Source organism: Aedes aegypti, unplaced genomic scaffold (genome assembly GCF_002204515.2).
Source record: "Aedes aegypti strain LVP_AGWG unplaced genomic scaffold, AaegL5.0 Primary Assembly AGWG_AaegL5_hic_scaff_78_PBJ_arrow, whole genome shotgun sequence".
Lineage (NCBI taxonomy): Eukaryota > Metazoa > Arthropoda > Insecta > Diptera > Culicidae > Aedes > Aedes aegypti.
The window spans coordinates 1-25,366 of record NW_018736481.1 but is presented as its reverse complement, the minus strand read 5'-3'; the positions used below and the strand labels follow the sequence as shown (position 1 = coordinate 25,366).

The 25,366-nt window shown below is 38.9% G+C and overlaps 1 protein-coding gene across 1 annotated transcript; it reads right to left on the bottom strand.

Annotated features, from left to right (window-relative positions):
- Window positions 1–22,811: 22,811 nt before the first annotated feature.
- Window positions 22,812–23,911, bottom strand: LOC5566276 (ficolin-3). The gene is made up of 3 exons (XM_001650620.2): window positions 23,778–23,911; window positions 23,055–23,705; window positions 22,812–22,994 (listed from the first exon to the last, which is right to left on the bottom strand). Exons 1-3 carry the CDS (start codon window positions 23,876–23,878, stop codon window positions 22,874–22,876), a joined length of 873 nt encoding a protein of 290 aa, XP_001650670.2. The 5' UTR covers window positions 23,879–23,911; the 3' UTR covers window positions 22,812–22,873.
- Window positions 23,912–25,366: the final 1,455 nt, after the last annotated feature.

The following is a 25,366-nucleotide window of genomic DNA, read 5'->3' as shown; positions in this document are numbered from 1 at the left end:
GGAGGAAAAGTCTGTTAGAGCTTCAGGAGAAGCATTTCAGAGCTTCTAGGAGTAGCTTTTCAGAGCTTCTAAGAGGTATTAGAACTTCTAGGAAAAGCTTTTCTGAGCTCCCAGGAGAACAATTTCAGAACTTCCCGGAGAAGCATTCCAGAGCATCCCGGCGAAGCCATTCAAAGCTTACAGGAAAAACCTCTTGGAGCATCAGTAGAAGCCTTTCAGTGCTTCTAGGAGTAACTTTTTAGAGCTTCTAAGAGACACCAAAACTTTTAGGAAGAGCCTTTCAGAGCTTCCAGGATCACACTTTCAGAGCTTCCAGGAGAAACTTATCAGAGCTTCCAGGAGAAGCTTTCCAGAGCAACCAGGAGAAACATTTCAGAGCTGTTCACAGATCAGAAGAAATATTTTACGAGAAGCCTTCCAGAGCTTCAAGGAGAAGCCTTCCAGAACATCTAGGAGAAGCTTCTCAGGGCTTCTAGGAATACCTTTAAAGTGCCCCTTGGAGAAGCCTTTCAGTGCTTTTAGAAGCAACCTTTTAAAGCTTCCAGGAGAAGTCTCGGATAAACCTTTTAGAGCTTCTCGGATAAACCTTTCAAAGCTTTTACGAGAAGCCTTTCATTGCTTCCAGGAGAAGCTCAGTGCTTGCAGGAAAAGCCTTTCGTACTTCCAGGAAAAGCTTTTCAGGACTACCAGGAGAAGCCATTCAGAGCTTCCAGGCGAAGCCTTCCAGAGCTGCAAGAAAAAGCCTTTCAGAGCTTTCAAGAGAAACCTTGCAGAGCTTCCATGAGAAGCCTTCCAGAGCTTCCAGAAGAAGCCTCTCAGAGCTTCCAGGAAGTGCCTGGTAGAGCTTCCAGGTGAAGCCTTTCAGAGCTTCTCGAAGAAGCTCTTCAGAGCTTCTCGGAGAAGCCTTCCAGAGCTTCTCGGAGAAGGCTTTTAGAGCTTCTCGGAGAAGTCTTTCATAGCTCCTAGGAGAATCCTTTCAGAGCTTCCAGGAGAAGCCTTTCAGAGCTTCCAGGAGAAACCTTTCAGAGCCTTTCAGGAGAAGCCTTTTAGAGCTTCTCGGGAGAAACCTTTCAGAGCTTCTCGGGAGAAGCCTTTCAGAAGCCTCTCGGGAGAAGCCTTTTAGAAGCTTCTCAGGAGAAGCCTTTCAGAAACCTTTCAGAGCTTCTTGGAGAAGTCTTTCAGAGCTTCCAGAATAAGCTTTTCAGAGTTTCTAGGAGAAGCATTTCAGAGCTTCTCTGATTTGCTTTTCGGAATTTCTCGGGAGAAGCGTTCCAGAGCTTCCCGGAAAAGCCTTTCAGAGCTTCCCGGAGATGTTTCTCAGAATTTCTAGTAGAAGCTTTACAGAGCATCTCGGATAAGCCTTTCAGAGCTTCCAGGAGAAGCCTTTCAGAGCTTCCAAGAGAAGCCTTTCAGAGCTTCTCGGAGAAACCTTTCAGAGTTTCTCTGAGAAGACTTTCACAGCTTCTTGGAGAAGCCTTTCAGAGCTTCCGGAGGGAAAGTCTGTTAGAGTTTCAGAAGAAGCCTTTCAGAGCTTCTAGGAGAAATTAGAACTTCTAAGAAAAGCCTTTCGAAACTTCCAGAAGCAGACTTTCAGAATTTCCCGGAGAAGCATTCCAGAGCATCCCGGCGAAGCCATTCAAAGTTTACAGGAAAAGCCTCTTGGAGCTTCAGTAGAAGCCTTCCAGAGCTTCTAGGAGTAACTTTTCAGAGATTTTAAGAGACACTAATACTTTTAGGAAGAGTCATTCAGAGCTTCCAGGAGCACACTTTCAGAGCTTCCAGGAGAAACTTATCAGAGCTTCCAGGAGAAGCCTTTCATAGTTCCTGAGAGAAGTCTTTCAGAACTTCCAGGAGAAGCCTTCCAGAGCAACCAGGAGAAGCATTTCAGTGCTCTTCAGAGAAGCTTTTCAAAGCTTTCAGGAAAAGCCTTTCAGAGTTTCAAAAAGCAGCATTTCAGAGATTTTAGTAGAAAAAGGCTTTTATAGCTTCGAAGAAATCAGAAGAAATATTTTACGAGAAGCCTTCCAGAGCTTCAAGGAGAAGCCTTTCAGAACATCTAGGAGAAACTTCTCAGGGCTTCTAGGAATACCTTTAAAGTGCCCCTTGGAGAAGCCTTTCAGTGCTTTTAGAAGCAGCCTTTTAAAGCTTTCAGGAGAAGTCTCTTAGAGCTTCTCGGATAAACCTTTTAGAGCTTCTCGGTTAAACCTTTCAGAGCTTTCACGAGAAGCGTTTCAGAGCTTCCAGGAGAAGATTTTCGGAGCTTCTAGGAGAAGCCTTTCAGAGCTTCTCGGAAAAGTCTTCAGAGCCTCTCGGAGAAGAATTTCATAGCTTCCAGGAGAAGCTCAGAGCTTGCAGGAGAAGCTTTTCGTACTTCCAGGCAAAGCCTTTCAGAACTACCAGGAGAAGCCATTCAGAGCTTCCAGGAGAAGCCTTTCAGAGCTACAAGGAAAAGCCTTTCAGAGCTTCCACGAGAAGCATTTTAGAGCTTTTCGGAGAAGCCCTTCATAACTTCTCGAAGAAGCCTTTCGGAGCTTCTCGGAGAAGCCTTTTAGAGCTTCTCGAAGAAGCCTTTCGGAGCTTCTCGGAGAAGCCTTTCAGAGCTTCTCGGAGAAGCCTTTCAGAGCTTCTCGGAGAAGCCTTTCAGAGCTTCTCGGAGAAGCCTTTCGGAGCTTCTCAGGAGAAGCCTTTCAGAGCTTCTCAGGAGAAGCCTTTCAGAGCTTCTCAGGAGAAGCCTTTCAGAGCTTCTCAGGAGAAGCCTTTCAGAGCTTCTCAGGATAAGCCTTTCAGAGTTTCTCAGGGGAAGCCTTTCAGAGCTTCTCAGGAGAAGCCTTTCAGAGCTTTTCAGGAGAAGCCTTTCAAAGCTTTTCAGGAGAAGCCTTTCAGAGCTTCTCAGGATATGCCCTTCAGAGCTTCTCCAGAAAAGCCTTTCAGAACTTCTCAAGAAAAGCCTTTCAGAGCTTCTCAGAAAAAGCCATTCAGAGTTTCTCAGGAGAAACCTTTCCGAGCTTCTCAGAAGAAGCCTTTCAGAGCTTCTCGGAGAAGCTTTTCAGAGCATCTCGGAGAAGCCTTTCAGAGCATCTCGGAGAAGCCTTTCAGAGCTTCTCGGAGAAGCATTTCAGAGCTTCTCAGGAGATGCATTTCAGAGCTTCTCAAGAGAAGCCTTTCAGAGGTTCTCGGAGAAGCCTTTCAGAGTTTCTCAGGAGAAGTCTTTCAGAGCTTCTCAGGAGAAGCCTTTCAGAGCTTCTCAAGAGAAGCCTTTCAGAGCTTCTCAAAAGAAGCCTTTCAGAGCTTCCCGGAGAAGCCTTTCAGAGCTCCCCGGAGAAGCCTTTCAGAGCTTCTCGGAGAAGCCTTTCAGAGCTTCTCGGAGAAGCCTTTCAGTGCTTCTCGGAGAAGCCTTTCAGAGCTTCTCGGAGAAGCCTTTCGGAGCTTCTCGGAGAAGCCTTTCAGAGCTTCTCGGAGAAGCCTTTCAGAGCTTCTCGGAGAAGCCTTTCAGAGCTTCTCGGAGAAGCCTCTCAGAGCTTCTCGGAGAAGCCTTTCAGAGCTTCTCGGAGAAGCCTTTCAGAGCTACTCGGAGAAGCCTTTCAGAGCTTCTCGGAGAAGCCTTTCAGAGCTCCTCAAGAAAAGCCTTTCAGAACTTCTCAAGAAAAGCCTTTCAGAGCTTCTCAGGAGAAACCTTTCCGAGCTTCTCAGGAGAAGCCTTTCTGAGCTTCTCAGGAGAAGCCTTTCAGAGCTTCTCAGGAGAAGCCTTTCAGAGCTTCTCAGAAGAAGCCTTTCAGAGCTCCTCGGAGAAGCCTTTCAGAGTTTCACGGAGAAGATTTTCAGAGCTTCTTGGAGAAGCATTTCAAAACTTTCTCGGAGAAGCCTTTCAGAGCTTCCAGGAGAAACCCTTCAAAGCTTTTAGAAGAAGCCTTTCAGTGCTTCTAGAGCCCTTGATGTACGAATCCCAGTTCTCAATAAATATATCCATATATTTTAATGACGTTCTTCTTTTTTTTTAAATGTTCGTATTTCAAACAAATCTGAATAATTCTGTAAATCACTTTGAATGCCATTAACCTTATGACTTCAACCCTTCGCTATAAAACTAACTCATTTCAAAACTGGCCATTAGGCACGTTCAATCCGTTCATTGGCATTTTACTGTGCCACTTGGATGCTGTCCTGCGGAAATAATCACGTCATTCCAAGGACAAGCCCCTCCCGGTTCAGGTCGAAACCATCCCCGGCTCTTCGCGCTGATAGCCTAAACGCTGTTTGCTTGTCACCGAAAGGGTTACATTCAAATCTTTATCTTCATTTCTTCCATCTCATTAATCCGTACCAAATCGTGCCAGGAATCTTGGCCGACGACCTGGGTCGTCGACGGTGGCAGTTCATTACCACGCTCTTCCTTATCAGTGAGGTTCGGGGCTCGGAATCAACCTCTATTGCAGTGGTTCTCAAACTTTTTGAATCTGCGACCCCCATTTCAAAAGGTTTTCTCCAGATTCGAAAGATTCTGCTGGTAGATACGAGAGAATTCTGTCAATGTTCAGCTAAGAATTTCGAATTTCTTCAAAGTCACCTATAGTTTACCAAAAAAACTGACAAGTAATCCTCAAAGGAATCCGGAAAAAATCCAAGGATAAAAATTTGGATACAAGCATATATTTCAAATGAGGAACGATTTCAGATGACTCTTTAGTTGACCATAGCTTAGATCTTCGACATTTTGTCCTACAACTTTTGGGAAGTCGAATCACCGATTGAGAAACCCTGCTCTATCGGGTGTGGGGGTAGATACGGAGAGCATCTATTTGTTCTGTTTCAATTATACTTCCTGCGTGCGCTCGGCAGGGGGGAAGATCGGTCAAAACAGTACCATTAATTGCGCTTTCCTACACCCGTCAGGGACGACCGATTTGGACCGTCGTTCGTTTGTGTCATCTCCTTGTTCCGTACGGTGAATGGCAAGGATCGAGAATGACAGTGATAATAGGGGGATGGAAGACAGCAGTTTTTCCATGCGCCTTTGTTCGGTGATGATGGCCAATTGTGAATTGTGGACTTCCCCTCTTCCTTTCTGTGATTCTCAGAATGGAGAGGACCGCTTATCCCTTGCTGGTGGCGATTAAAATCTATTTTGCTGAAGCTCATTAGAAGGTTTCTTGGAAGTGGTGTAGTAAGGGATAGGGGAGACTTTTTTATGTTTAAGAAGGAGATGTTAGGAATGCGTACATTCTTTTTTCTGTTAAGGAAACGAAGCCGTACATTTTAATTACCCATATTTTTGCAACCCTTCTTAAAATTTAAAGGCAACCCTGCTACCAAGGTAACATTTTTTATCAATCGACCCAAAATCTTTCCCCCAAGACACGTGTCAAATTTTTCCCTCGGGTATTTAAACAGCCATCATCGTCTCATCTGCAAGCTTCGGAGCGGGCTTTCCTTCGCCTTATGGTTCCTGGTAGGTATCAAAAATGAAACGATGACAATGACGACATTGTCACGCTTAAGGGTATGCGATATAGATTTTTTCATAGAGATATTTTTTCATTCATTTCCTGAAGAAACTTCTTGAAGATACTTCCCAAAGGAACTTCCTAAGCGAATTTCCTGAAGAATCTTCTTGAAGATACTTATCAAAGGAACTTCCTAAGCGAATTTCCTGAAGGAATTTCCTGAAGAAACTTCCTGAAGGGACTTCCTGAAGGAACTTCCTGAAGGAACTTCCTGAAGGAACTTCCTGAAGGAACTTCCTGAAGGAACTTCCTGAAGGAACTTCCTGAAGGAACTTCCTGAAGGAACTTCCTGAAGGAACTTCCTGAAGGAACTTCCTGAAGGAACTTCCTGAAGGAACTTCCTGAAGGAACTTCCTGAAGGAACTTCCTGAAGGAACTTCCTGAAGGAACTTCCTGAAGGAACTTCCTGAAGGAACTTCCTGAAGGAACTTCCTGAAGGAACTTCCTGAAGGAACTTCCTGAAGGAACTTCCTGAAGGAACTTCCTGAAGGAACTTCCTGAAGGAACTTCCTGAAGGAACTTCCTGAAGGAACTTCCTGAAGGAACTTCCTGAAGGAACTTCCTGAAGGAACTTCCTGAAGGAACTTCCTGAAGGAACTTCCTGAAGGAACTTCCTGAAGGAACTTCCTGAAAGAACTTCATGAAGGAACTTCCTCAAAGAACTTTCCTCCAGGAACTTTCTCAAGGAACTTTCTCAAGGAACTTCCTCAAGGAACTTCATCAAGGAACATTCTGGAACTTAAGGTATTTCATTTCGAACACAATCTACCGAAGTGTGGCATACCCTCAGTCACGCTCATGCCGGCAAAAGCTAGGAAGGGGAATTGAAACGCCGAAATGAGTGTCATTATGATCTGGGCACCGCAACATTTCATCAGCACAAAAAAGGAAACGAATGATGATGAAGCGACTGCATAAAAAGAATGAAATCTTTGCGGTTGTCTGGCCGGTGGTTTATGTTCTTCAGGCGGCCTTTCGGACTTCTTTTTTTTTTTGGTCTCGTGCTGAATTATCACTTTGTTCTTGGTTCCTGGAAACCGTCACCGGCATGCACCACTCACGGCTGCGGTTGACGCGATGACAGCTCTTTTGGAGTTTTGCGAAAAGTTGAAACCCGTTTTTGGGTTGGAGTTTTCCGGGTGACTCTTCCCAAAAGTTTGAACCCGAAGTGGATTGTTCCACTGAAAATGAAGCGAACAAACAAGAAATTTTCTGATTGGCAGTTTAAAATGTAGCCGTAAAATTATTATCAATTATAGAATAAAAGGTGTCAAATGCACAGCACAGAGTACACTGTGAGGAAAATTGGTTGAAAAATATACTGCAGATCCGTTATGGAAACTGCAAATAGAACAATCGATCAAGGATGTTACAAATGTGCCGAAGGTACTGTGATCTTTTGACGTTGGATAACGTCTTACGGCAACATATGGGGGTACAATTCAGAAAAACGAAAAATTGAGCATGTAACGAAAAATGGTCAGGTTTTGACCGCTAATAACTCAGTCATTTATCGATAGATTTTCAATATTTATCCATGAATCGATTGGAAATTTATCTACGCGTCGATTCAAATGGAGGACACTATTGATTATTAGCAACAAACTATTGAAATATCATAAAACGTTGACCCCTTTCTTATCTAACCAATCACGTTCAAGCACATTTTTCGGTTCCGCTTCCCACTATAAAAGCGCACCGCACCCTGCTTCTTCCCTCATTCTTCTTTTTGCCGTCAGACTGTGAACACGGTCGGCGAGCAAATTTCGAGAGTCATTCGCGTCCTCAGTTCAGTTTTCAATAGGACGCGAATACAACACGCATTAGAACCGAAGAACCACGCATTTCGGAGCCGCAGCGACTGAAGCCGCTCATTTGAGTGCACCAGCCAGCATAATCGTTTTCGGCCAGAAATCGTCGCTACCAGCCAGTGCTCCGCTGTCATTGCCATGCGGGAGGCTAGCGCGGTCATTCTGGTTCATTAGATCGAGCGGCACAGCCGTCACCGTCCGTGTAATATTCCCTAATTTGTACGAGATGGCTGAAGAAAATCGACCAAAGCCGCTTGTTGAAGCGCACATCGTCATCCGCACCGCAAATCTCATCGGGCGAGGCAGATTGAAACCAGTGCGCCGTCAAAATGTGTCCGTGTTACGCAAATTCAACCACTCAATCGGCCCTTTTGAGAGCCAACAAATTTGTTTTAAAGAGTTATTTGTATAATATTCCCTAATGTGTTTACCACATACTTGCTATAATCTCTTAATTCATCTCATAGCATCATACAATAATTGATTTATTACGAATAATTGACAATACGGCAATTTGAAGCTGTTTCCGAGGATGCTGCTGCAGTGCCGTCGGGTTGCAATAACAGCATAATGCTAATCTTGTACATCCCTTACCCAGACATCAGTTTCATATAGCCTATTTCCCAGATAAGAAAACGAAGAATATGAAAGGAGGAGCATCATCTGCTATTCTAAGGGTATAAAGCATCCCTCCTTCATTGAATCTGGTTTCATTCTGTTTTCGCTTTCGAGCTGGTAAGAGCTCCTCCAAACCTGCTCAGCTCCTCGCTACCAGAGGCAAGCTGTTGTACGAGATGGCTGAAGAAAATCGACCAAAGTCGCTTGTTGAAGCGCACATCGTCATGCGCATCGCAAATCTCATCGGGCGAGGAGGATTGAAACCAGTGCGCCATCAAAATGTATCCGTGTTACGCAAATTCAACAATTCAATCGGCCCTTTTCAGAGCCAACAAATGTGTTTTAAAGAGTTGATTGTGTAATATTCCTTAATTTGTTCGAGATGGCTGAAGAAAATCGACCAAAGCCGCCAAAATGTGTCCGTGTTACGCAAATTCAACAATTCAATCGGCCCTTTTCAGAGCCAACAAATGTGTTTTAAAGAGTTGATTGTGTAATATTCCTTAATTTGTTCGAGATGGCTGAAGAAAATCGACCAAAGCCGCCAAAATGTGTCCGTGTTACGCAAATTCAACAATTCAATCGGCCCTTTCCAGAGCCAAAAAATGTGTTTTAAAGAGTTAATTGTGTAATATTTCCTAAAGTGTTTACCACATACTTGCTATAATTTCTTAATTCATCTCATAGCAGCATACAATAATTGATTTATTACGAATAATTGACAATACGGCAATTTGAGCATGTTTCCGAGGACGCTGCTGCTGTGCCGTTGGGATGCAATATATTTTCTATTGTTAAGGAATGATTCAAATATTACCTAACGCAAAATTTTATTTTAAACATATATCTTTTCTAAATTCACAAACCATTACATTCTGGATTATAACTAAAAGAAGGTTGCAATTATGACATTTGACTATAATACAAATGCAGCAAATTAAATGGCGTAGTTAACGTCATGCGGTCGAGTCTTGTACACAACCCCCACTGATTTTTTGTCAGTACTTAGAAATCTTTCATAAGTTCGTGACGGTCCTAAATCAGGAAATAGAAGAAGCTAACGTTATCCAACGTCAACTTGGCGGTCGTATCTCGGAAACAACCTCTTACTTTTTCTTAACATCCTCACTGGGACAGAGCCTGCTTGTCAGCTTTATTATTTTTATTATAAACTGAGAGCTTTCTTTACCACAGTTACAATTATCGCATTCGTATATCATGTGGCAGGTACGATGATTAGTACAGACTCCTTCAGTATGGCTTTGCTTTGTGGTCGTGGACTACAACCACTCGACTAAGGAAAGCTCCTGTAATCTTGGAAAGTAATACATATAAATGCATGTTGTACTTGTCATAAGGTTGAACAAAATCAAAAATGTAACTAATCGCTTGTTGTACAGTAAATCACCATAGGATCGATAGAAAACCTTCTGGTTTTATGATCTCCATTTTTTAATGTTAATTGAAAGCACGAATGCATAGCATAGTTTTAAACGCTTCCGTAATAACATTCCACTAGAAATTGTAACTCATTAGTGGTAACTCAAAATGTAGACTCACACCCTTAGAATCGAACCAGCTCCGTTTTCTAAATTAATAGGTTTCCGTATATTTATGCCAGGAGAAGGAAGCGGAGGAGGAGGACACCAGCCATTTCCATCGCATTAAGACTCCCCCTCGTGCGCGGTTTGGATTCTTACGGTTTTTCGAAAGCGAATGTGGAACGCTCGCTTGTTAAACCGAAGTAGAGTCTCCCTTTACGGTAAGCGTTTAGCATCAAACCGTAGAGTAGAATTATAGAGTTTTGGGAAAAACTAACAGTTGTACTGGTTGGTGAAGATTTTTCTGTGGATTCCGACTCCAGTCAATCATTTTTCTAGAAGAACGTCTTTTTTGAAAAGTTACCTCCAAAGTTGAGATAAGTGACCACAGGCAGCAATGAAGACATTTAAAAATATATGATCTTCACTTGGTTTATAAATCACAAATAATATATATACATATATACAGCCATTCCATGAACAACCGATCTAGCGGGCACCGAATTCCGTGTAAATTTGCTATTTTGTTCCTTATCCGAAATAAGGATACACGTGTTTTTGGATTTTTTGATTAGGGTGACCATTTCCGAAATAAGGTGACCAGAAAAATAACGATTTTGCAAAAAATCTTTTTAAAAAAAAATTATAACTTTTTAACCGTTTGACCGATTTTCAATCTTTTTAGACAAAATGAGAGCTTAAGATTTTGACTTTTCAGGAGAAATATAAAATTCTACAAAAAATGTTTTTAAACATTAAAAAAATCAATAACATAGACAAGTAGGCGTAGAACGACAGAAAACGTCTACCGTTATCAAATCATAACAACTGATCACTCGGATTTTCCTGATTAAGCCTCTGAGTGTACTTCAGAAGACCTCTGCCATGATTGTGAACCTTATTTAACCTTTAAAAAACTTATTACACTTACACTTGTTACACTTGTATGAAAGCAAGGCTTGAGGCTTGATACTTCTCCTATGAATGGCAAAATGAACAGGGGTGGTGAAATGAACACCGCGGCTTTTAACCACGTTTGAAAATAAAAACTGATGTAACTTTTAGCTCGGAGATCAAGAGGTTTTTCAGTGAGGTGAATATCGTAATGAAATGATGCCAAATCTGATACCGTTAGGTTTTTTTTGAATGGGCCACAATCATTGCTAGATATGTTTTCGGTAATGCAATAGCATTTTTCAAAAATATTTGTTTTGCTCACGTATTTTGAATGATGTCCGTGATGTCATGTCATAGTGCAGGTAAAATGGACATTTCCATCATTTTTCGCTAACGATATAAATATTTGAAAAATTAACTATTTTAGTCTGGATTTCTGTCACTGCTTTAGATAACATCGTTTTTTCGTCAGATACAAGATGATATTCTTAAGGTGTTCATTTTACTACCCCTTCCCCTATGTTTCCGGAGCTACCCGCATTAGCAAACATTATATGAAAACAATATATCTTATTTTATTAGAATTATTTTAAACATTGAAAACACATTACAACATACTTATGTAGATAAGGTATCGACCGTGATTGTTTTTTTTATATTATTTGTTAGGGCTATATCGGTCATGCGACTCAAAGGAAAAGGGAGTCTGTAAAAGATTTTTTTTACAAATGATGGAATGAATAGGTGGATAGGCGTCGCAAGGGAGCGACAAGATTGAAATTAAATAGGTGGTGAAAATTGAGCAAGCCATAGCAAGCCATTACAACATATTGTAAAAATTACACGGGTTTCAATGTTTCAAAAATAACTGTAAAACAAAATGTTGCTGTATTATTTTGAATGGAAATGCTTTAACATTTAAAAAATATGAAATAAGGCAGTTACGGATATCTTTATTACCCTTGAATCACTGTAAAAACTGTTTTTCATGATAGGGTGCAGAAACGCATGGGCACTTTCATGATTAACTTTGGCATGAGGGGTTATTCTCGGCCGAATGATCTGAATCTTTAGGTTCAATAAAGCTGTGATTACACAGTGCGCGCAATGCACGAACATTTCTGTAAATTGCACGAATGTTCGCGCGAACCGTATGGACCTATGCACGGGTTCACTATCTGATGTTTGAGCGGTGCCGTGTTATTTACGTGACCATGGCAACGAGTGAATTCGGCACCGCTCAATTGCAATTTTTCCATGGATTTCTTTAGAGATTTTGGCAGAGATTCCTCCAAGAAGAACTCTCAACCGCAGCCTGATTTTTTCTTTTCCAAGAACTCATCCAGATCTACGAACACCTCTGAAAAATATTTGTTAAAATTCATGAAAAATCCAATGAAAAATGTCCTACGGCAACTAACAAGTTCACTAAAGGCAAATGGCGGTACAGCGGGCATTCGCTGGTTGGAACACGACTGCCTTCCATCTATCGAATCCGATCCGTTAGTTGGAACGACTGACATCTGGTGAAAATGCTCCACACTAACGCATCTGTAGAGCAAATCGTCACGAAACGCACATATACACACGCATTTGTTCTATATATGGAGACTTCAATGCGACGGTACTCAGACGTCAAAGTCAGTTTGGCATTTTCTGTTGACATTTGAGTGCTTTTTAGTTGGAATATTTTCCAACCAGCGAACATCCAACCATCGAGTCATTCCATGTAGCGGACCCCCAACGAGCGAATCCCACTGTATTATAAATTACAACAATTCATTGAAAAATCCTTGACGAAATCTTTTGAAAAAATCATCAAATATGTGCCAAAAAATCTTTGGGAAAAGTGGAAAAGTCTTAACTGAATGTATATAACAGTTTGTTAAGAAATTGCCGGAAGTAGTTATTCAATGCTTAATTCCTTCAGGCTTCCAAGAAACAATTGTGGATTTATCTGTCCATATTATCTAATACATGTTGCGAAATTCATGTAGTATTTTTTGGAATCAGAAGAAATACTTTAGAATTCTTGAAGAAGTGCATTGAGAAAGCTGTCTTCAAGAACTTTGTAATCCGTTGATGTTCAAGAATTCGTCATAGTAATGATCAATGCTTCAAAAGCTCAAAAAACTGGCATTGGTTCATTGAAATTGTGTTTACTTTGTTTCGGTTGAAGAGAATAGAATGCAGTAAATACATTTTCATGTAAATGTTGTCGATTTCAAACTTTGCTTTTAAAAATTCTAAAATTTTTGAAAATTTTTGTTCCCTAATAAATTTTTGAAAGAATCCATCCAAAATTCTGGATCTGTTATGTTAGATTCTCTGTTCCAAAAACATTGAAAATCAATCAAACTCAAAACATTTTGAATTAAGTTTTGGAATCCATCCTTTAAGAATTGTTAGAAAAGTCACATTCAACGACGAAAAATATTTCTTAAAATTTTTAATTAAAAGCCTGATAGTGGTATTCGTAGAATCAAATCCTAGAGAAGCTTATCCATAGAAAACTCTGGGATAATTATGAGAAATGCTTTCGAATACTCGAAACAAAATATAGAAGGAATTCCAGCTGAAACGATTTATCCAACAGCACGAAGCATGGGAGGAGACACTTTAAAACTTTATAGCTTTCTCGAGTTAATTTTATAGGAGTACGATGTAGAAATTTCTAAAGGATTTACTAGTGTAACTTTTTTTTACTTTATAAAATTTTCCGTAAATAAAAAAGGCAATAAGATCCTTCTGTAACTTTGTAGGAATATTCCCGTGTAGGAATTCTCAAGTAACACAACTTGTTTTATAAATGAAAAAAATATTTGATTCATACAAATTAATATGTTTTGTGGTGAATATGAATAACTTTATTCTGTACACTTATATCACCGAAACAGCGCAAAAAATGGCGGCTTATAAAACATCTTTCATGTCATAGAAGATGTTTCCCAATACATCATTAGAACATACAATTATGTGTTAAAGATGCACTACATAGCATCACTAATACTTACTTGTTATGTTGAAGCTAAGAAGATGTATTGTTTTACAAATTGCATCTATTTTTGTTTTGATGGCATCATTTCAAAACAAAATCAAAATAATGAAAGCGAATGTTTTTTTTTTTCTCTTCGCGAATTGCTTATGGTGATTATTAACTTTTCTTCTGTTGATTCCCAATAGTGTACTCAAACTGTGTGCGGCTCCAGATTTATTGTGAAATGCACAATTTTATTAATTGTAAATCCATGCGCCTCAATGAAATGGAAAAACAAAACAAACTATCCATATCGCACATATTTTTAGCGTCATCATAGAATTTTTCATCGAAACAATTCCCAATGTCAGAAACACAATATGGTGTATTCCTCACGAAGCCTGCAGTGCCGTCAAAAAATGTTCGGATGTTTATCGATTAAATATTCTAAACTATTTTATGAAAATCATGTTACTAAGAACCAGGGCACATTGGGGAAATCCGAACCCAAAGGTGGAAAAAATTTATAACTTTCACAATAGAAAGATTAAAAGTAAGTTTTATAGCTCATTCGAAAGGAAATTTTCTCAGGAATCGATTGGTGATGGTTTCATGAATGTGGGGCCACTCTGGGATAAGCTATGGTGCCCGTTTTGCCCCAATTCCTTGAAAATTATAGATTTTCATGTTGTTTTGAGTAAAACTGTTTTATTGTGGAGATTATTTCCCATGAAATCCATCATTTCTAGTCCATTCAACAATGTTTCGCAGAGAACGTTATAAAAAGATGGAAATTTAGGAGATTATGGGGCCAAATGTACAATGAAATATTTTTGAAGAGGAATTTTTGTTTAAAATTTTTTCAACGTGTTTTTATATTGAAATAAATTTTAAAATAGTTTAATAATCATGAATATAGGTTGCAGAAATAAGTTGTATTAAAATTTTCAGAATATGTATGATTATTATTTATGCTCTATGCGAAATATTGTGAATAATTTACCTTCTTATATCACAAATTCCAAACATTTCCAAACGATGTGCGATAGTTTGGGTAAACGATATTGATCTAAATGATCGATTACCGTTAGCCTCATTGATAGGAGATAGTGGGAGCATATAATTTTTTGGCTATGTTTGCCCCAATTCCCCTAAAAACGATTTCTTTCATAATTATTGGACAGATATCTCCGAATTAAATTTATTATGTACTAAATTGTTCATTCAGTAGTTGATACAGTATTTAAATCCTAAAACATAGGAAATTATGGGGATCTTTTACACATAAATAGAAAAAAAACAAATAAAAAAACTCAAAAATGGATCCATTAAGTAACCATCAGCAGTTTTTTTCTGATTGAAATAAATCACTCAGAATTAAATTAGTTACACAATCATACCTGAAGAAATTTCGTGAGAATAAAATTGCGTGGAAGTGCCCAAGTAGCTCTGCCTGCACCCTACTACTGAAAAAGTAATCATAAACAAACATAGTCTTCCATATATTTCAATATGGCACATTTTGATTAAAGATGTAGTAGTTAATAATGCTTAATTCAAAATAAATTGACGCTTATATTGAGCTGTTCGGTCATCCAATCCGCATGGTTATTAAATTAATTAACTCATTACGCGTGGTAAAGATGTAAAAATCATGGGTGAAATTATGAAAAAAATCCACGTGCTCGGCTGGGATTTGAACCCAGGACTCTTGTATGCTAGACGAGCGCTTTACCAACTAAGCTACCGAGCCCGTAAAGCGCTCGTCCAGCATACAAGAGTCCTGGGTTCAAATCCAAGCCGAGCTCGTGTATTTTTTCATATTTTCACCCATAATTTGTCCATCTTTACCACGCGCAATGAGTTAATTAATTTAAATTTCTTCATGTTATGCATTTTAGAAGGCTCTTGAACATGCTTGAAATACAGTCAAACAAATGTAACCATAATTACTGTTTACAATATTAACAAAATGTGGTTCACCATGAGGAACATTGATGTCAACCAACAAGCAATCTGTTAACAGCAAATGTAGAGGCAACATAACAAACATAGTAACTATAAATTATACTAATGAAATGAATGATCGATTTTGCAAAAATCTAGTTTTGAGCATTATTAACAACTTCATTATCACTTTTATGATAACTTTTTCTGTAGTGTATGATGGCAATTGGAATATTGAATACCAAATATCCATAAAAAGACAAAATTATTTCCCGAATAATTTCTTGTAAAATGCAATTTGACTCTCACGAAATTGCTGCAATAATGATTGAGTAACTAATCTGATCCTTTGTAATTTGTTGCAATCAAAAAACCGCTAATGATTTCTTGATAGATTCATTTTTGATTTTTTTATTTGGTTATTTTTTATTTATGTGTAATAGATCCCCAAAATCTCAAATGTTTTATGATTTAAATATTGTATCAGATACAGAATAAACAATTCAGTACACAATAATTTTGATTTGGGGAAAAAAAAGTTCAATTAATTACGAAAGAAATCGTGTTTAGGGGAATTGGGACAAAAATAGCCAAAAAACTATATGCTCCCACTATCTCCTATCAATGAGGCTAACGGCAATCGATCATTTTGATCAATATCGTTTACCCAAACTATCGCACATCGTTTGGAAATGTTTGGAATTTGTGATATAAGAAGGTAAATTATTCACAATATGTTGCATAGAGCATACATAATTATCATACATATTCTACAAATTTTACTACAACTTATTTCTGCAAGCTATATTCATGATTATTTGACTATTTTAGAATTTATTTCAATAAAAAAAACCGTTAAAAAAATTTAAAACAAAAATTCTTTTTCAAAAATATGTCATTGTACATTTGGCCCCATAATCCCTTAAATTTCCATCTTTTTATAACGTTCTCTGTGAAACATTGTTGAATGGACTAGAAATGATGGATTTCATGGGAAATAATTTCCACAATAAAACAGTTTTACTCAAAACAACATGAAAATCTAAAATTTTCGAGGAATTGGGGCAAAACGGGCACCATAGATTATCCCAGAGTGGCCCCACATTCATGAAACCATCACCAATCGATTCCTGAGAAAATTTCCTTTCGAATGAGCTATAAAACTTATTTTTTATCTTTCTATTGAGAAAGTTATCAATTTTTTCCACCTTTGGGTTCGGAATTCCCCAATGTGCAGGGTTGGGAAAAAATCTGAAATTCACTCTACAGTAGTCAAACAAAGCCAATCACAGTCAGCGAAGCCAGTGAAACTCACGCCCATCGCTACTGTAGGCAAAAAGCCTTGAAAATTGCAAAACACCCGTTGCTAAGGGCAACCCAAAATTACTGTAGAAAAATGCTCTATTTCCCGCTGCATTTTCCGCATTCAGAGCCTTCAATGACACTATTGATTCAGAGAAATTCATGTACCCAATGGACCTATGCACGGGTTCACTATTTGACGTTTTAGCGGTGCCGTGTCATTTATGGGACCATGGCAACCAGTGAATTCGGCACCGCTCAAAGGTCAAGTTAGTGAACTCGTGCATTGGTCCATATGGGCTATTTGATGAGATTCTCGATTTTAAACTATTGTAGTGAGAGAGCCACGTGATTTTCGCGAAATTCAAGCCTACTACTATTACCAATCCCAGCACTGCTAAGAACATCCACATTGATATCAATCGAACTACCCTGAATAACACACTACTTGTGGATAATCGCAATGTGTTTATTGCGCTCACTTCTCAAATTAACATTCGGACAGCATAAATCAAACGACTTTATATACTGTGCCGTGGCAATTTTTTGGACCTTCAATGTTGCCCCTGGCAAATTTTTACTTTGCATTCGTACGTGCCACGTGGCAACTGAAGCACTTGTATAGTATGTTTGAACAACGTATTTAAGACGTAAAAATAACATGCATAAATCTCAAACCATCAAGTTGGCTCAAACAGGTGTTCATAATGCGCTACTGACGTTTTACTTAGCATCTCATTTTCAAGAAAGGTAATGAAGTCATATACTTGTATAATCAACGTATTCAATACGCATCAGAAACATACGTTTTTTTGATTGAACGTTGTGAGGCAACTTGTAATCATCAAACCTTACAATGACTGTATTTCACCACAAGATGTACTATAGCTAAAGATGTATTTGGTGTTACTTGGGTCTCTTGGAAGAAACCTTGAATGAAATTATATATAGTTTTCATGATGATTGTCTATAAAAATGAATCCGTGAGGTCACTTCTAGGTGTAACTGCCATATATTGTTGAACCCGTCGATACATTTTTTTTCTATTATAACTTGAGGATTTGCTGAGGAAATTTCTGACGGATTTATTGGGTGGATTCATTTGAAAAATACATTAAATCCCAGCTGTACTTTTTGGAAACAACCTTAAAGAAAACGCTGGGAAAACTTCGAATGAAATCAGTAGATGGGTTTCACGAGGAATTGCTGCAACATTGATCGCAAAATACCCTGAAAGATCTTGAGTTTTCAACGAAATTACTATAGAGTTCCTAATTAGGTCATTCCTGAAGGCAATCTTGAATAATCCTGCATGTGTTTTTAGCAGGGTCTCCTAGGTAGATTCCTGAACGCTTGGAAAATGTTTTGAATTATTTTCTGAAAGTAAAGAAAGATTAATTAAACGAAATTGAATGTAAATAAAATACTTTGAATGCAGCCACAGCAGCTAATTGAAGTGACATTTTGACGAAAAATGAATTGACCACATATTGGTTACTACGACCATCAGTCGTAGAATCAAATACGTCTTTGCTCGAACCGTGTAATAAATGGACGTACAGTTCGTTCTTACAGAGGCTCGAATAGTTCGCGCGAACTCTGAACGTATTTTTTCGAGCGAACTTTCGTGCATTGCGCGCACTGTGTAATCAAGGCTTAAGAAGCACTTCAATACGACGCTTATGGTGACCAAAAATGTGCTCTATAGCTTTCAAAAAATCCCACTGCCGAAGTGAATCAAAAGTGCCAAGAATAGGATCCTGCTCCCTATTTGAGAAACATCTTTACGTAAATCCCAAAAACATACAGCAACAAGTGTTTAAGTATTTATGAATTCAAAATAATGACTCAGATTTTGAAATTATGTGTTTGATTTGATTTGACCTCTCAAAAACGGTGCCGAAGGGCATGAGGTTTTGGTTATTTCAGTCAGAGTTTCTTCTTCTTTCTGGGGTTACGTCCCAACTTGGACAGAGCCTGCTTCTCAGCTAAGTGTTGTTATCACTGCTTTCTTTGTCAATTGACTTTTTGCATGTGTAATCGTGTGGCAAGCATGAAGATGCTGTATTCTCTAGGAAGTCTAACGAATTTCCATTACGAAAAGAATCTCGATCGGTGAGATTCAAACCCGAGACTCAAGGGTATTTTTTCCAATAAATTTCGTGGAATTCTTCAGCTCCCTTCAGTTTAGGGTCGACAATAAATCGAAAGCACTGAAGTTCAAAAATAGTTTGAATTGAAAAAAATATATCATTTCCTTGAGAAAAAAACAGTTTCGAGCTTTTGTCGCTGCTTGGTTTTCTCTTCAACCTTTTGCCTTTTGGGGTCTTTTGTCTGTTGACCTTTTGTTATTTTGACGTTTTGCGATCTTTTGTCACAGAAACGTTTTGAACTATGAAAACTTGAAGAATATCATTGATAATTCATAAGAGATGTCTTCAGTTACATATGAAAGCATCAACCACCCAATGATTCCATAACAGATAAATCTTCATTTTACGAAACATTTCAACCAAATCGCCATACAAAAACCGAGTGTTAGGAATATGAGTCTGTTCGGAATTTGAGACAAAACGGTGTTATGGATCCGACAGAAATAAGGACAAACATTTTTTTTAAATATTTTTTTTTCTTAGTTTCCAAGCGTCGCGACTAATATTTGAATAGTGCGCTGTGTTCATAAACATCGTAAGAATGCAGCGCTACATATGTCATTATGACAGTTATGTCGGGAACGAGTCACACGTCGCGTGTCCTACACGCGCGTTCCGATTTAGTGGGCGCGCGACAATACCTAGTGCTGGTGGTGCATTTAACTGATTTTTACTTAAAAAATAATAAAATTAAAAAAAGGGATGGTTTATCGCTGGGAGGGATTAGAATGTGAAAAGGTCTATAAATTGCGAATTTTTGAAACTTTGGATCCTAATATCTCAGAATCAGTTCTATATAATGTTAAACTTTCTTCGGTGAAGATTTGCAATAGGGAAAGGGCTACACATTGATTTCTTGGGAATTTTACCGCAGCTCAAATACATTGTTTACTGAGTCATCTAAGCGACTATAACGTTATGTTACTAGATCTTAGGATGGTTCTAAATTCTGATAATTTGGAATATGGATGTCTTCGGCAGAGTTGCTCATTAGTCTAAAGGATTTATACTACATGTTTGTTTAGTTTAACCAGTGTCGTAAAAATTCAGCCGAATGATACCCTTCTTCTTCTTTTCGGCATTACGTCCCCACTGGGACAGAGCCTGCATCTCAGCTTAGTGTTCTTATGAGCACTTCCACAGTTATTAACTGAGAGCTTACTATGCCAATGACCATTTTTTGCATGTGTATATCGTGTGGCAGGTACGAAGATACTCTATGCCCTGGGAAGTCGAGAAAATTTCCAACCCGAAAAGATCCTCGACCAGTGGGATTCGAACCCACGACCCTCAGCTTGGTCTTGCAGAATAGTTGCACGTTTACCGCTACGGCTATATGGACCGGGTATAAATTCTGTCAGGATTCTGGAATGAATCCTCTCAGGATTCTGAGAGAATCCTCTTAGGATACTGAGAAGGAATGCACTCTTGATTCTGAAAGATAATCCTCTCGCGATTCTGAGAGAGAATTATCTCAGAATTCTAAGAGAGAATCCTCTCAGAATTCTGAGAGAGAATCCTCTCAGAGTTCTGAGAGACAATATTCTTAAGATTCTTAGAGATAATTCTCTCAGGATTCTAAGAGAGAATCCTCTCAGAATTCTAAGAGAGAATATTCTCAAGATTCTTAGAGAGAATTCTCTCAGGATTCTGAGAGGGAATCCTCTCATGATTCTGAGAGAGAATACTCTTAGAATTCTAAAATTAAAGCAATCCTCTCAGGATTTTGAAAGAGAATCCTCACAGGATTCTGAGAGAGAATCCTCTCAGGATTCTGAGAGAAAATCCTCTAGGCATTCTGAGAGAGAATCCTCTCAGGATTCTGAAAGGTAATCCTCTCAGGATTCTGAGAGAGAATACCTCAGGATTCTGAGAGAGAATCCTATCAGGATTATGAGAGAGAATCCTATCAGGATTATGAGAGAGAATCCTCTCCGTATTCTGAGATAGAATCAACTCAGGATTCTGAGAGAGAATCCCATCAGGATTCTGAGAGAGAATCCTCTCAAGATTCTGAAAGAGAATCCTCTCACGATTCTGAGAGAGAATCATCTCAGAATTCTAAGAGAGAATCCTCTCAAAATTCTGAGAGAGAATCCTCTCAGAATTCTGAGAGAGAATATTCTCAAGATTCTGAGAGAGAATTCTCTCAGGTTTATGAGAGAGAATCCTCTCGGGATTCTGAGAGGAATTCTCTCGGGATTCTGATAGGAATCCTGTCAGGATTCTGAATGGAATGCCGTCAGGATTCTGAGGAGCATCCTCTCAAGATTCTGACACGAATCCTTTCAGGATTCTGAGAGAGAATCCTTTCAGAATTTTGAGAGAGAATATTATCAAGATTCTGAGAGAGAATCCTCTCGGGATTATGAGAGAGAATCCTCTCAGGATTCTGAGAGAGAATCCTCTCAGGATTCTGAGAGAGAATCCTCTCAGGATACTGAGAGAGAATCCTGTCAGGATTCTGAGAAAGAAACCTGTCAGGATGCTGAGAGAGGATCCTGTCAGAATGCTTAGAGAGACCCGGTCAGTGCGAAAACGAACAAAAACAAACTCCGCTAGCAAGAAGCCAATCTGACTTCGAGTGCGAATGCGACGAGAAAGAGAGTGGGTGCAACACACGCACACATTCAGTTTCACCCACTGTTGGTGTCATTTCAAAATTCAATTTCACCTACAGGCACTGAAATTGAAAATTGAATATAAAAAAAAACAAATGAATTTGATATTACCGGTGTAAGAAAACGGCAATGTGATGCCTCCATGTGATGAATCATGATTGTCTTTTAATAAAAAAAACAAAACAACTTTTGCAATTTGCGGATGTTTTTGTGGGTTATTCTGACGGAAAAGAATTTTTTCACTAGCGAAATTGAATTTGCTGTCACCGAATGTCAGTAGGTGGATGATTATCAGTGGAGCTCTGTACGAGTATAACATCCAAAACAATGAGTAGAGCCACTTCAGACTTTTGGGCCAAATTCGCATCGATGCCAAATTTATACCACCAAGCAATGTATCAATTTCTCTAAGCGCAAAGTAACTGTAAATCATAAATTTTTGCTCCTTCAAAACACCACTGTCACTTACGTTCTCGAAAGAAACACGCTTACCCGGCTGTAAAACTCCCGCAAAACATCCAATGAAGTGAATCCACGGAGAAAATCCTTTTCACACGCGTACAAACGCGTCCGTTCCGTTCCGGATCCGACTGATCCAATATGTCGAACATTTTTGCTTGCGCAAATGCAAAAATTCCATTCCGTCATATGATTGATGAGGCTGTTCGTCCAAAATCCCCCGTTATTTCGATTTCGGTAGTTAGCTAGAGTATCATCGCAATTATGGTTTACGTTTTGAGACGGCTTCTTTTTCGTAGTCCTTGCTTCAGTGTTTGCTTATCATCCTATTTTTTGGAAGTTCCCCTTTGGTTTGCTATATTTTTTCCTTACTGATGCTTATGATTCGCTTTGCCAATAATCCCTCGCACATATTTTGAACTCGATTCAGCTGTTCTGATGTATTTGGTGCTTTTGTTATTTTTCCCTTTCTCAAACCTTCCGTTTCAAATACTGCTTTAAACTTTTTCTGAATTTTATCATTTCTTGCTTTTCTTATTTTACTAAAATGACAACCTTCAGTAGCGATTTTGATATTTACAAATTTCATGAAAAAAAATAGCAGATCCAAACACCAAAATGCATTTTCCTCCTTTTTCAGCTCGTCTGCGATGGGATTGGCTGACTCCTCTGCTCCCCTGTACTCGAGGCCAAGGTAGGTTCAAATTGAGTGTTTGAGAACTTTGATAAGATGACAATAATTGATTTGAATATGAACACAGGTCATGGACACATACAGTCAGTGACAAAAGTTAGTAACCAAATGCTGTTTTTCCATTCAAAATCCCCAAATTTGGGGCTATGTATTTTAGATTCTGGTAAAAAGAATTAACTGAAATTTGAATAGCGATCCTGCAAAGTTTCTGACGAGGACCCTTGAAGGATTACGATGAGGATCCTGGAAGGTGCATCAAAGTTATCATTTAAGTATTGAAACAATCAATGTTATATTTTTAATGTTTTCAAACATTTTATTTTTCGTGGATTAGAAAAGATCAAGTGTCGATTCAATTTTTCGGTCGTATCATCATTCTTACAAGCTTCAACGGCGTGTTGGAAACATCGGAGAACTTCACCCAAACTATAGATGAGTAAGCAAGTTCGTTTTTCCAAATACCAGTAAGGCTCCTGAACAATAGATTTGTTTCGTCAGAACTCAGTTCAATTTTCAACTACAAATATACTCACGATCCGTAACACTTTCCACTGTAATACCACCATCCTCCTTTGGCGTACTTGTTCGAGCAACCAAAATCATCATTGTCGTACGTCGAGAATCCCGATCCTTTATGAGGCTTCAAGGAATCCCCATCTGTCGTTCCATTGAACGTCCCCAACTCGACCAAAGCGTAACGTTGTTCCTCGGGGCCCACCACAAACTTATCATACCAAGCATACTTCAAGTTCCCATTGAAGTCCTCCATCTCAACCATCAGTTCGTACGATTTCTCCTTGGTCAACTGATGCAGTCGCTCCAGTCCGTACCAAAACTCCTGCCCAACCATTCCGAACCCATCCCGATACTCGGCCCAAGTGCGATCGAACTTCACGGAGCCATCATACCGATGCATCACGACCAGCCAATCTCCTCCGTAGCGCTCCCGTTCGTACAGAGCCGGAACCCTAGGCTCGGATCCAATCGGTATGGTTGTTAGTCCGGAAGATTTCGTTGCCGAAGTTGATGACGACGATTCGTTGGATTGAATGCCATCCAGCGCTTGCTGAATCTGCTGGTCCAGTTCCAGCAGATTGGTGTCGATGGAAGCCTTCAATGCCGAGACTCGATCCGTTACTTCCCGGGTGTGTCGGTAAAATTGCTGGCTGAACATTTGCGTGAAGCTGAAAGGGAGGAACAGCTGGATAGCGAAAAATCTGCAGGTTGGGAATAGTGTTTTTAGTGTTTTGACTCACCGGTGGTCCAGATCGTTCAGTTTGATCAATATTGAGTGATTTTCATCGGCACGAGCTGCGAACAGCACGGAAAACGTCACAAACCAGAATTGGAGTATCATTTCGAATGAATATTGTTGGAAATGTAGAGAAATCGTTACTATATATAGCTGATCATTACCTATGAATTGATTAAACGCTGTACAAACAAGGTACGCTAAGCAAGCATATCATCGTTCGTAATAGCTGAGACAGTTTTAATGATGATTGATTGATCGTCATATCATATTTCAACGAGTTGTTACAGTAACATTACAGTTAATATTTTTTTAAGCAATCTTAATACACTGAGAGCTCCAATAACGTTATTTATTGGGAATTAGAGATACTGATCCTCTATTTTACTCAAAAAATATGATTTCGTGAAATTTGAGTAGAAATGAAAATTGACTGGTTTGCTACGAAGGTGAATATTTCTTTTGTTCAATTGCGTCATGATCTTCTTTTTCTTCTTATTCTTGGCATTACGTCCTCGCTGGGACAGAGCCTGCTTCTCAGTTATTAACTGAGAGCTTTCTTTGCCAAAGTTGCCATTTGCCGTTTTCGCATTCGTATATCGTGTCCAAGGAAGCCAAGGAAATTTCCATGGACCTGGACCGACCGGGAATCGAACCCAGACACTTTCAGCATGGCTTTGCTTTGTAGCCGCGGACTCTAACCACTCGGCTAAGGAAAGCATCATAAAAATCCTTTTGAATAGTTCTTGGAATTCAACCAAATATCTGCCGAAAGCCTTACCAGAAAATATGCGAAGGTTGAATCTACAATCCGCGATGGATCTTGCAAGGAATCTACCACAACAACTGTTATGAAACTCAAAATGTTTTTGCCAAGCATCGATTAAGTTATTTTGGAATGATCATCTAGAAATACTTCAAAGAACTCGTCATTGATTTCGATAAAGGATATCTCCTCATATTTGCAAGGAATTCTTTGTGGGATTCCTCGTTATTTTCCATTATTTATTTTTCTTAAGGTTCTAAAAGGAATATCTCCAATATCAATCCCAATAATTTATCCCAGTAATCGTTTCTGGGAGTAGATCCAATTTGTCCATCGAATGCTCAGCTATATATCAATATATTTTCTGGATCTTAAATTTTTCCCAAAAGTTTTTATTTTGGGTTCGTTAAGAATTTCTATACAATCTCTATAAAATTTTAACAAACAATTTCTCTCAAGACATTTTCAAGAAACCATTTGAAGAATCTTGATAAATTTTGTTTCATTATCAAGGAATTGTGTCAGTAATTCAAACAAAACCTACTGGAAAACAAAATTAGTGAATATATATATATATTCTAATATAGATCGTATTTAACTAGATATTGCTCTTGAATTATATATAGATTATACTATATATACGCGTTGTGATGTATATCATAAATTCTCCACAACTTACTTTTCTGAGCTCTAAGCCTAATAATGAAGTCTATAATCCATCTTCTTGAAATAAGACTATTATAATAGTCTAACTTATATTTAAGTATTCATCTTGGCGAACTCTTCTCTAATAAAAGAATCAGCTTGGAGTTTTCGATGCATCTCTC

Excerpts from the sequence above, each read along its gene's own strand:
- LOC5566276 (XM_001650620.2), bottom strand. The coding sequence starts at position 23,878 with ATGATACTCCAATTCTGGTTTGTGACGTTTTCCGTGCTGTTCGCAGCT. Across the intron at positions 23,706-23,777 it reads CTGAACGATCTGGACCACCG|CTTCACGCAAATGTTCAGCC; the intron begins GTGAGTCAAAAC and ends CCTCCCTTTCAG. Across the intron at positions 22,995-23,054 it reads AGTGGAAAGTGTTACGGATC|GAGCCTTACTGGTATTTGGA; the intron begins GTGAGTATATTT and ends TCTATTGTTCAG.